The sequence below is a fragment of the Citrus clementina genome, unplaced genomic scaffold (assembly GCF_000493195.1).
Source record: "Citrus clementina cultivar Clemenules unplaced genomic scaffold, Citrus_clementina_v1.0 scaffold_3, whole genome shotgun sequence".
In the NCBI taxonomy this organism is placed as follows: Eukaryota; Viridiplantae; Streptophyta; class Magnoliopsida; order Sapindales; family Rutaceae; genus Citrus; species Citrus x clementina.
In genome coordinates this window covers 7561188-7573470 of record NW_006262339.1, presented here as the reverse complement: position 1 = coordinate 7573470, position 12283 = coordinate 7561188, and the positions used below count along the sequence as shown (strand labels likewise).

The 12283-nt window shown below is 34.7% G+C and overlaps 1 protein-coding gene across 1 annotated transcript; it reads left to right on the top strand.

Annotated features, from left to right (window-relative positions):
- Positions 1-4841: 4841 nt before the first annotated feature.
- On the top strand, positions 4842-11706 carry LOC18047303 (protein IMPAIRED IN BABA-INDUCED STERILITY 1). Its single transcript, XM_006440601.2, has 9 exons — positions 4842-5848; positions 6567-6851; positions 7205-7522; positions 8123-8350; positions 8734-8831; positions 9095-9182; positions 9281-9814; positions 10585-10717; positions 11028-11706. Exons 1-9 carry the CDS (start codon positions 5438-5440, stop codon positions 11045-11047), a joined length of 2115 nt encoding a protein of 704 aa, XP_006440664.1. The 5' UTR covers positions 4842-5437; the 3' UTR covers positions 11048-11706.
- Positions 11707-12283: the final 577 nt, after the last annotated feature.

Genomic DNA, 12283 nt, shown 5'->3' with positions numbered 1-12283 from the left:
CACTCTTCTGCATCATGTGCACTTCGATTAAGTCATTAAATGGGGTTTTGAATAGAAACTTCAAATATTGACTCATATCACTTCTTCTTCTTCTTCTTTTTTGTCCCTTTTCCCTCATTTTAAATTTGTCAATTAGATTTCAATGGTTTACCTAATAGTCCACTGCAATGAATTTATTGTAAATTGATCATAATGACTGTTATGAACTTGTTATTGATACTATCATCTATTTGCGGACGCGTTTATAAATTTTATGATAACATTGACATCTAGGCATTTCGAATATGAAAGAGAGAATAATGGCCTAAATTAACTTATCGGACTTTAGCAGACATTGTGTTCGATATCATTTTTAGGTTGTGGCACTTTATTCAAGTCTCATTTTCAGGATGGACCAAATGATGGTATTGGTAATTATAAACAATAATGACAGCACAAGCTGGCAAAGATTATTTTCTGTTAGGAGGCTTGATTATGCTGTGTTTCAGGCATTCATCCATTGACCTAAAATCACAGAAATGCAACAAGACAAGATAAGAATGAAGAATCAAACATTTAATATTGTTCTTTTTTCTCTAGTGGAGATGGTGGCTAATCATTTTTATAAGCACTACAAGTATGAAACCTAAAAAATATTTTGACTATTTGTGTTTAATGAAGAATCTCTATGCATTTAGCTATCAACTAATTTAACAATCAACACATAGATTGAACTAGTTGATGCTAGTCCTCTTATTTAACATTATTACGACCATGAATGCAATATAAATGCTTTCATCAACTAAATATGATAGTATTAAGCTAATTCAAAGTAGTGGCCTCTTGGTGTGATGAGGGAGGGATGAGTGAAGTTGTTGTGCAATGATTTTTAAATAGTCACCTCTAGACCTACCATTGACTTGTGCCACTGCTTTCATTTTTCTCTCTAAGTTAAACTTGATTTATGCTTATATACTATTTAATTTGGGCATGTTGGTCTTGGTAGGTTTTGAAAGCAGCTTTTACTAATACCCAAATTGTATTTTTCTTTTTTCTTTTTTTTATAAATAAAATAGTGTCTTTAAAAATCTTGAGCCCCAAGGAAGTGCTTGAAATCCGAAAGACATGGACAGAGAAAAATCCATTAAATTGTTTATGGTCGCGCATGAAAATTGAAATGCAGATCTATTTCATGGAGAAAACAAATTCCTCAAGTTTGCCTTTAGGGAGTTTATATATATTGTTGTATCATTGAACTTATGGTAGTCTGGTGAAAAATTCACTCCCTAGTAGTATAAGAGTACGTTTGGGAATTGAGATTGAGGTTGGACAGTTATAAGTTAAAAGGTACAGTACTAAAGTGTTTGGTAAACACTAGTTATTATAGCTTGGAAACTACGTTGATATGATTTTTTACTTATATAATGAAAAAGAGTAATGATATAGTAACAAATTCTTGTATAAACTTATTTTATACAAACTGATGTGGCATGTTAAAATTGGTTGAATTAAATATTTATTGGCATTAATTCATGATTTATTTTTATTATTTTATATTTTTGCTCAACCCATGAATTAATGCCATATCAATTTGTACAAGATAAGTTTGTATAAGAATTTGTGACTGTATCATCACTCAATGAAAAATCTATTATATCTTTAATAATTTTATCAAAATTATTATTTAAAATTTACATTTACTATATATTACTAACTTTTATTTCATCGTTACAGTTTTTTTTCCACAGTTATTTTGGGTTATGCTGCAGATGAAATTGATTTCGATTGGTTCCAATGATTTTTCGATTGTAAAATCTTAATGATATTATAATTTTAATTTTAAAAAGAAGTTTTAATGCAATCCTGTATCTTAGATAATTGAAGCTCTTCTTTTAATGGGTGAATGGAGATGGCTTCTAGTTTTATTCTTTGTTTGTTGTTTTTTTTTTTAAAAAAAAAGATCTTTTAATAAACAAACCAAAAGAAAAAGTTGCCGTAAAAGGAGGGGAAAAATTAAAAAACTATTAAACGTTAAAGCACTTATTAAACTATTATACTTAAACAAAAGATTCAAAAAAAAAAAAAAAAGGCAAGACAAAGGTGTGTGTTGCAACTTAATTGGTTTAAGAAAATCTCTTAAATTATCTTTAAAAAATAAAGAGCTTGATGGTAATTGGCGGTTCTTAAAAGAACTCTTGATAGATATCTTTCTAAAAATCATCACAGATATTCTATTGACATAAAAAAAAAAAAAAGTAATTTTTCTTATTTAAGGGAAATATTGTCACAAAATAACCCGAAAAAAGTACTTGTATCTGCAAAGTATTCGGATAGTACTTTTATGGATCAAGATGGTTAAAACGGAGCAAAATGGATATTTAGTCATACTTAACAGTTAACAATTTGTTTAAAGGGTTCTTTTGGGGCAATGATAATTTGAGTGCTTTTGTACTACAAGAGGGATCTTGATTAAGATCATGGGGAGCAGCAATTATGGTTCAATACAAAGAGTGGGAGTAGTGGAGACACACATCACATGCAAAAGTGCTTTTGAAAAAAGCACTTTTACTATGGCAACACCACCCAAGTGAAAGGATAGCTAGCGGATACTTAAAAATTTAGTAAAATTGTTACTTAAGAATTTATTAACTAAAGAATCGACATTGTTAGTTGGTAGATCAACATCGCAACTAAGGGTTTTTATCCAATCCTCCTGTTCATTATATTGCAAATATTCAGAAAGCAAAATAAGGTGAGGATTAAGGACAAAAATGAAGTAAAATTTTCATTTTAAATAACAAAAAAAATTGAGTCAACCAAATTTAGCATTTGGTCGTTAAAGAATAAAAAAATTGAGCTCAAGCTTTGACTATTAACCCTCTCTTACAGTACAATTTTTTGCCCGTAAGGTACTACTACCTTATGTGAACTGTGGTTCTTTGTTCACTTTGCATATAATACATAAAACATCTAAATGTGCTTTTAAATTTTGCAGCTTTATTTGTGCTTGTTGTAATCTTCTATATTTTAAGTGCAAATTTTATGCCCCAGTTGCACTTTGGGCACCTAGAATTTGCAAAATTAATTTAGGCATTGTTTGGTATTGCCTGTGAGCGACTATATATTAATTTAAGTGTGTGATAAAAATTTATTGTTATAATTTAGAAATTAAGTTAATTTTATCCTACACTTATACAATAAAAAACTTATAATATCTTTTATTATTTTATCAACATCATTATTTTTAAATAATATTTACTACACGTTATTATTTTTTTTTTCATAACTACAACTTTTTTTTAATAACAATTATAATTTCTAATATACTTCACCTCAATGCCAAACATAACTGTTTTAATAAGCAGCTAGATATGCAGTGTAATTTTATAATTCTTGTAATGTTAAGATTATGAATTAATCTTAACAACATCACGTAATACTATCACTTACTTTAAGGTTTACTTTAAGGTTAATGGTGCATGACTATAGAGTTCCAACCTAGTCTCTTACAAATTTTCTATTTTAAGATTATAAATTCTCATTCCATAGATAAAATCACTATGGAACAATAGTTTTGGTAACAAAAGTCCAGTTGGATAAAAAAAGATAAAAGAGAAAGTGAGAATTAAAGGACTAAATAAAGGTATTTTGATCGGTCTCTCTGTGAAAATTAAGGCTGCTAGCGTTATCTAATCTCTGTCAGAAAGCAAATCACCAGTCCCAATCAATTCAGAGGATCCCAACATCTCAAAAAAGCCATTTAAAGAAAGAAAACAATAAAAAAAATGGTCAGTTGTCCCTATGAACATACCTAAAGTTTGCATGGCGTTAGATGTAGATATTATTTTCCATTAAAGTTGGCACCAAAATATGAAATCAACAGAGTGGGAAATGGGACAAAGGTCTTAATCAAGGAAGAAAATAGTTTGCACCAACAAAATATGAAGGAAAATAGAGATATTATGGAAATGAAAAATGGTGTTAATAATCTACCCTAATAAAGAAACAAAAATCTAGCATAGAGATGCTTTGTCAAAAATCCTCTTTCGATCTAGTAAAGTAGACCCTCCAATCAAACAGCTCATTTCCAATTTTCCATGGACCACAATCCACAGACCCTGATATGTAAATGTAAGTAATGAAGTAAAAGAAGCTAAAAGTGTCAGAAATGGAATTTGAAAAAAAAAAAAAAGCTGTGAAATTATAAAATAAAATTTAAAAAAAAACAGTAAACATTATAACCATTATTGCCTTTCCCTTATTCAAGTTTTCTACTTTCTTCTCTCCATTCTCTGGTCATAAAACCCTCTGACCCCCCCACCCCCACTCCCCCTCTATTGTCACTTTCCTACATTCTCTCACCCCTATACCCATCCCTAATTTCCTATTACAACTACATGAATGTGAAAATGAAATCAAACCCTAATTTTCAAATTTTAAAAAGGAAACCCCACAAAGCCAATCATAAAGGAAAACTCACCAAATTTCAAACTGTGCCAGCGCATTCAGATTTTGCAAAGTCATTCCCCCACTCTCATGCCCATCACAACACACACACACACACACACACAATATAATACAAATCTTATAATCAACATTGTTGTTTCAGTCAGTACTGATTTGATTCATAATGCTATTTATATTATAGTGAACGATACTATTATACGTAGTGGTTGTTCAATTGTTCAGATTTCTAACCATATTTTTATAGTAAAATTAGGACGTAATAATCAAGTATTACAAAATCTTGAATCTTTGTCTGGGCAGGTATGAAAACGAAAACAAAATTAGCAATAAAAACAAAAACAGAGAATAAAAGTCACCAGAAAGAAAAAAAAATACAAATTATAATTAATAATAATTCCCATAAATATTAAAAAAAGATTGCACCCCACGAAATTGGATAAATCTACGCGCTGATTACGCTGGGATTCAGTTGTGGGTTGGTTTTTTGGAAAATTTCATGCGGCTGCTGGCTGCTTCTGCCATTAAAGCTCCTCTGTAAGCTTGCTGTGACAGCCTCAGGGCCTCAGCCACTCCCTCCGCAATTCCCGCCCCAAACAGCCAAAATTTTCTCTCATTTTCATTTCTCATTTTTCCAACATTCAAGCAATTTTTTTTTTCTTCAAGAAAAAAAAAAAAAAACAAAACAAAACAAAAAGAAAAAAGAAAGTGACAAAAACAAATTCACATAACAGTCTCTCATTTTCTATCTTTAGCCAAATCGCTATAAAACCACCACAACACCCCCCCACAATTTTAATCTTACGTTCTACGCCTTTCCGATTATCACCACCCAAATCCCCACATTTTTCGCCAAAGAGGGAAAGAAGTAAAAGGAAGGGGAGATTTTGTTTACTCGGACCCGGATCCGGATCCGGGTCGATCTCTTCTTTCCCGCCAAAAGGGGGTTTATCTAACCGGAATCGGATGCTTCGGTAATTTTTTTTCCTAGCAAATGGGTTGTGTGAGTTCGAAGCAGGCGGTGTCGGTGACGCCGGCGCTGGACGTCTCCGGCGGGTTCCGCGGAGGGGACGTGGCGGAGGCGGGTGGCGCTGGAGACAATTCGGGTCGGATCCGGGTCGGAAATGGTAGCGGTAGTAGGAATAGTAGGGGGAGTAGTAATAGGAAGAAGGGTAGCAAGGGTGAGTTCGGGGTGGCGGTGAGTTGCGGTGGGAGCGAGTTGGGTGAGTCGGGTCGGGCGAGTTCGAATAGCGAGTCGTTGAGTTTTAGGCTGGGCAATTTGCACAAGTACATTGAAGGTGAGCAGGTTGCGGCTGGCTGGCCGGCTTGGCTCAGTGCCGTTGCCGGTGAAGCCATTCAGGGTTGGGTCCCGCTTCGAGCCGATGCTTTTGAGAAACTAGAAAAGGTTGCTCTTTTTTTTTTTGGCTTATATTAAAAAATTTACTCATTTAATGTTTAGTTTATTGACATTGTAATTCTTTGTAGCGAAAAAACAAAATATTAATGTATTTATTATTTTTTGTTGCTTTTTGTTGGGTAAATGATATTTTTGAGAACAAATGTGAAAAGTAATTTTTTTCTTTTTTGGTTGGGGGGGGGGGGGGATTTTCAAGTTCTGACAATTTTTAGTGCTGAGAAAATTTGATTCACAGTTGCTTCAGTATGCAATGTGATAGCTGTAAAGGAGCTAAAAAAAAAATTGTTTGCTTTTGCTCCAATTTTAAGAAAATTGCTGGTTGTTGAAGGGACAATGTACTGTTTATCTTCTTGTCTAATTTTTTTCTGTTTGATTGGTAGCCTTCGTCTCATTCGATCAGCTGCTCTGTTTGTTTCATTCAGAAAAAGACTTGAAACAACTTATTTGCTTTGTTTTTTCTGCTGTAAAACTTCACCGTCTTTGCTTGGAATTAAAATAATTCAGGAATGCACTGTGAGCTGACAGATTCTAAATCTTTTACTAACCAGTCTCAAGTTTCGTGGAATGGTGCTTTTTGATTTGATTTATTCATTATGGTTTGCTTTCTGATTTTAGTTTTCAATTCAGTGGATGTTATGAAATTTAACATTGCTCTTGCAACGTTAACAAGACGACAGATGGTATTGATTTTGAATTGCTTTAACAGATTGGACAAGGTACATATAGTAGTGTGTTTCGAGCACGTGACCTTGATACTGGGAAAATTGTTGCTTTGAAGAAGGTGCGGTTTGACAATTTTGAGCCTGAGAGTGTTCGATTTATGGCCAGAGAGATTCTGATTTTGAGAAGACTCGACCATCCGAACATCATAAAGTTGGAGGGTCTAATTACTTCTAGATTGTCATGTAGCATATATCTTGTATTTGAGTACATGGAACATGATATTACTGGACTTTTATCCTGCCCTGACATCAAGTTCAGCGAGGCACAGGTTTGTTTATTTGCTTTTATTGATAAAGTGTATAGCTTTGCAGAAATGGTGGTATTTAGAGCCATAGGCGAGTGAGATTTTGAAAGCATCCTTTTAACTTTTTGTGAAATTTGTTTCATTGGTTAATTATAAAATGGAGATGATAGATTATTTAAATTCATTTAAGAAACCTTAGCGTTAACTTGTCATCATCTATGGGAATTTGAGAACACACATAGACTTGAATTGATTCTATAGTTATTGGTAAATGACGACATTTTTTTTTTCCCTTGTGGTACTCAAATGCCACCCGAACAAGTTAGTTTCTTGCTTGCTCTGATATTTGGGGATAAAATTGATTTTTATTTTTGTAGATTAAATGCTACATGAACCAATTATTACATGGACTTGAGCATTGTCATTCACGGGGTGTTCTGCATCGGGACATTAAAGGATCAAATCTTCTGGTGAACAATGAAGGAGTCCTCAAGTTGGCCGACTTTGGATTGGCAAACTTCTCTAATACTGGACATCGACAACCCTTAACCAGTCGTGTTGTGACTTTATGGTATCGTCCACCCGAACTTTTGCTTGGCGCCACAGATTATGGACCGTCTGTGGATCTTTGGAGTGTTGGCTGTGTGTTTGCAGAACTTCTCATAGGGAAACCCATCCTTCAAGGGAGAACGGAGGTAATATACTAATTAAAGTATGCGGAATTTTATTGTTCTTCATCTTAGTCATTTTGATATTTTGATGACTAGTGTCTTCTTGTTGAATGTCAAGTCTTTTTGTTAAAAAAATGTAATTTCAGTGGAAATGAATTAGTTGCCTCCTAAGGATGGCAAAGAAAGAGAATAAAGATCTACTACTGGAAAATGAATGGTTTGCACGCTGCACATAATCACAATCTAACTATGGGTGCATTTAATATTTGGTCCGTATGTGGCTGGGTGACTATAATGTCCTAGTCAGCTAATGATGTAGGAAAGACTTTTTCTGCATTATTTCCAGTGGCGTTTTGTTCCAATGAACATGAACCGTCTCCATTGAGGCAGCTTGTGATTATCATAATTTAATTAGAACGTTGGGGTACATGTCTACAAGCAGCATTGATTTCTATTTCTTTTGATTTTATGATTTTATATTGTAGTTTTTGCTAGTATTAGTTTGAAATGCATTTTTTGAGGTGCTCAGATAAGCTGTTTTGTAATGCATTCCCATACATATTTAGACTAATTTACATTGTTTCTACCCAAGTTTTTATTGGGATGCTAATGTTTCACCAACAGGTAGAACAACTACACAAAATTTTCAAGCTTTGTGGGTCCCCACCTGATGATTACTGGAAAAAATCAAAACTTCCTCATGCTACTCTGTTCAAACCACAACAACCTTATGACAGTAGTCTTCGAGAAACATTCAAAGATTTGCCCACAACTGCCGTGAACCTGATAGAAACTTTACTTTCAGTAGAGCCATACAAGCGTGCAACTGCCTCTGCAGCCCTAGCATCTGAGGTGATTTTTTTATGATAGTGTGATTACGCAATCTACTCTGAAATTTTTATTTGCTGTCTCCCAGATGACTCTGATTCATTCAGCATATGTGAAAGTGTATTTATACTATCCCATTCATTATCCTATTGTCCTGAAAACTCAGTGTTTTTGTTAGTGATTTCGTATTCATCAGAAATGAGCTATTTCTTTGCCCAACCTTTAAATACTTCTCTTAATTTTGTACTTTCTACCTAGTTCCTCACAATTACCAGCAACTTTTTGCCATATCAATGGCAATGTAAAAGCAGCATTACTTGCAATTTTTGCACCTTTGTTTAGCTTTACGATGCACCACTAGGACATTTACAAATTACAATGCCGTATTTTCTGCCCACAATTTTCAGTATTTCTCAACAAAGCCTTATGCTTGCGATCTGTCAAGTTTGCCAATATATCCACCAAGCAAAGAGATTGATGCAAAACATCGTGAAGATGCACGCAGGTTAGAATTTCTCTCTTTTTCTTTGTAGGGGATAAGAAAAATGTTTCTATAAACATTCTTGATGTAACACAAGCTATCTCGTACCTGTCACAATCATATTCAGTTTAACTCTTCCATATTCAGTATAAGAACAACTTGCTTTAGCTTGATTTTGATTAATCTGCCAAAATGTGATCCTGCTCTTACTGCATCTTTCATATTACACACTAATAGTGAATTATTATTCTTTCAACATGTATTGATATTTGCTACTGGCATTTCAGGAAAAAGGTTGGTGGAAGAGTTCGTGGAGCTGAGACAAGAAAGACTACACGAAAATCCCATGGAATGAGTAAATTGGCACCGGTAGAGGTCTGTTAATATACGTGTTTTTATGTGTTCAGATAGCTGTGCATGTGCTACTAACGAAGAATAAATTTCTTATTGTTAAACATTTTTTCTACTTGTAGGATGTGGCAGTGCGGACTCAGTTTGCTAAAAAAATTAACGGACATAGTTTGCATATTTTGAAAGATGATGAGTTGTCTGGTAGGGAAGTTCAAAAGCCATTAGTTGATAACAGGGAAGAGGCTTCCCATGTAAAAAACGCCTCGCATGGAGACATTCCCTTTTCTGGCCCATTACAAGTTTCTACATCAAGTGGCTTTGCATGGGCAAAAAGACGAAAAGATGATGCATCCATAAGATCTCATACTCGGTCTACATCAAGAGGTCAGGTTATAAATGCCTTAGAACCTTCTGCAGCATTGCATACAAGAAATAATTACGATTCAAGAAAACACGAAAATGGGGATATTATAAATGGAAGCCGCACAGATTCTCGAGGCCATGATTCATTGGAAGCTGTGAAGATTGCTATGCTTAATCAATGGAGCCAGCTTGAGCGTCCAGATTCGTTTGATGCTTCAGATGGATACCATTCGCAGGAACTATCATTGGCACTTTATCAAAGAGAGGAAATGGCAACCAAGAGAAATAATTTGGTACGTTTGTAAATTTTACAACTACAAATGAGATTGAAATTTGCTTTTAGCATCTAATACTGATTTTCAAACTTTGTTGAAAACAAGTGATTATTGGTTGCAACATTGCAATGTTCATATGAAGAAGCTTGTAACATTCCTTACTTTTGTGCTGTTACCATTACTAAAGCAGCTCAAGTGAAAAAGCCACTTAAAGTAAATGGTGCAGTTTTGGAATGAAGAAAGGTGCTTAGTAAAACAATAAAGGAGAACAAAGCAGTCAAATATCTATTTTATTAGTGTTTTTGATATCTAGAACTAGGGAGTGCCCTAAGTTAGGTGCCATAAAGAGGACTATGGTGAGATCTGTGAGGATATGGCACTGGTGCAGATGGTGGCTGAGGCAGTTTTGAGTTGGGCACGTTACCAGTGTCAGCTTAACGGGGACAGTGTTGGTGGTTGTGGTGTAAAATTTATCGCGATTCCAGGAACATATGCTTAAAATTTGTAGTTTTTTTGGAAATTTAAACTACTTGCCTTGGAAGATCCTCAATAGAATTTCAAAAACTTTGCCAAAAACAAGAAATAAATACTTGGGCATAGCTCACATATATTTTATTTTTCTGTTTGAAAAGAAAAATATATTGGGAAACAATGTCCAAAGTAACTAGAATAAGTAAATGGTTTTGGCATTTTGCATTTTTCTTCATTTATTTATATATTTACTTTCTTCCAGAAATAAATGTTAAATTCATTTTAATATTCTCCTGTTGTTATTGGTGCTGATTCAGGGTTTTCAAGATCAAGGAGAGAAGGTTGAATTTTCTGGACCTTTGTTATCTCAATCACATAGAATTGATGAACTCTTAGAAAGACACGAGCGCCAGATCCGTCAGGCAGTTAGGAAGTCTTGGTTCCAAAGAGGTAATTATAACAATGCATTAGTGTCTGTTGGTATTGATTATTATTAGGAAGCATGCGGTGATTTTAGTCCAAGCAGAAAACCTAACTGAATAATGAGAAATAATTGACTTTAAGGGGACAAGATATGGCCATGCCATTATTTTCAATTATGACTTTGAATGCTACTATTGTAGTGATTTAAGGGACATCAGCTGGAGTTATAATGAGATGGCAGTTATTACAAATACACAGCATAATGCTGAACTCACACTCTTGGAACAATCATCATTGTCAGCAACTTAATATAATAGTGATATCTTTTGATTTGCAGGTAAGAAATTTAGGAAGTGATTGTCAGATATCCTCTGCTATGAGCAAAGTTGAGAAAGAGAAGAAACATGGAACAGGAAACCGGATGCTAGCGACCTCAACCACGAAGAGAACCAAGTGTCCCGAGTTTTCATACCCAGCAATCACACAAACAAAAACAAACATCAAATGGAATGAACAACCAGTTTTGTAGACTCATACAAACTTGATCTGAGGAGACACGAAAAAGTACAAGTTTTTGAAAGCTACTGCATATTGAAATTCACAGCCATATAAAAAAGAAAAGAGGAAAAGAATTGACCCAGAGTGGTGGCTCACTTCTTTGAATCAACAACCTAATATGTAGTTTAGTTTCAGTTTTACCCTCCTATCAAAACCAAAAGTTTCTCCTCTTTCTTATTCTTCTCCAGTGTTTTCTCAGATAGATGCATTGTGTATCTCACTTTGCTTGTATATATCATCGGTAAATTGATAATTGATATTCGATCCTGGAAGTGTCCATTTATATGTTTTTTATTCATAAAGCATGTGGCAATGGCATTGATCCCGAAATTGATGGGTACTACTTGATCATGTTTCCAACTTTTAGGACAGACAGCCACCAACTAGATGAACAATAAACCACTGTTTTTCTCACACTTGTTGAATAGGAGCTTGAGTAACTTGTGCCGATTAGGCCCTTTATGTGCAAAAGAGGATGGCGATCTTGTGCCTCAACTTCAACTTGGCTAAATATCAAATCAGATACTTTGGACATGGGTGTGTGTCTCAAATGGCAACCACCACCTCGGCCTAACCTCAAAGTGATGTCGACATATTGGGCCTTTTGTCCTTGCCTATATGCTACGGGCATATGACTGTTGCTAGCACTGCTCAAAGGTTAATTTATTACTCAAATCTGTCCATTTCAATTCATTAGCTGCCTTGCCAGCGTCCACTCATGCAGAACAAATAGAACATAACAGTTTTTGGAAGTGATGGAATGCGGCAACATACATCCATCTAATTCACTCTATACTGACAATTGCGAAAACTTTTTGAGTACTCTCGATGTATGTATCGTACTCTCAATGTATGTATCACTTTTTCATTGTATTCATGTCAGGTATGCGCATATACTCTTTCGTGATTGGTTTGATAGGGCACAGCGCGAGCAGCGGGCAAGTGCTTGGCAGGCCAACAGCCCAGTGAACTGGGCGAGGCACTCGAAGAAAGGGGGACACGCACTGAGCAAGTACGAGAAATTGGCCCCGTACA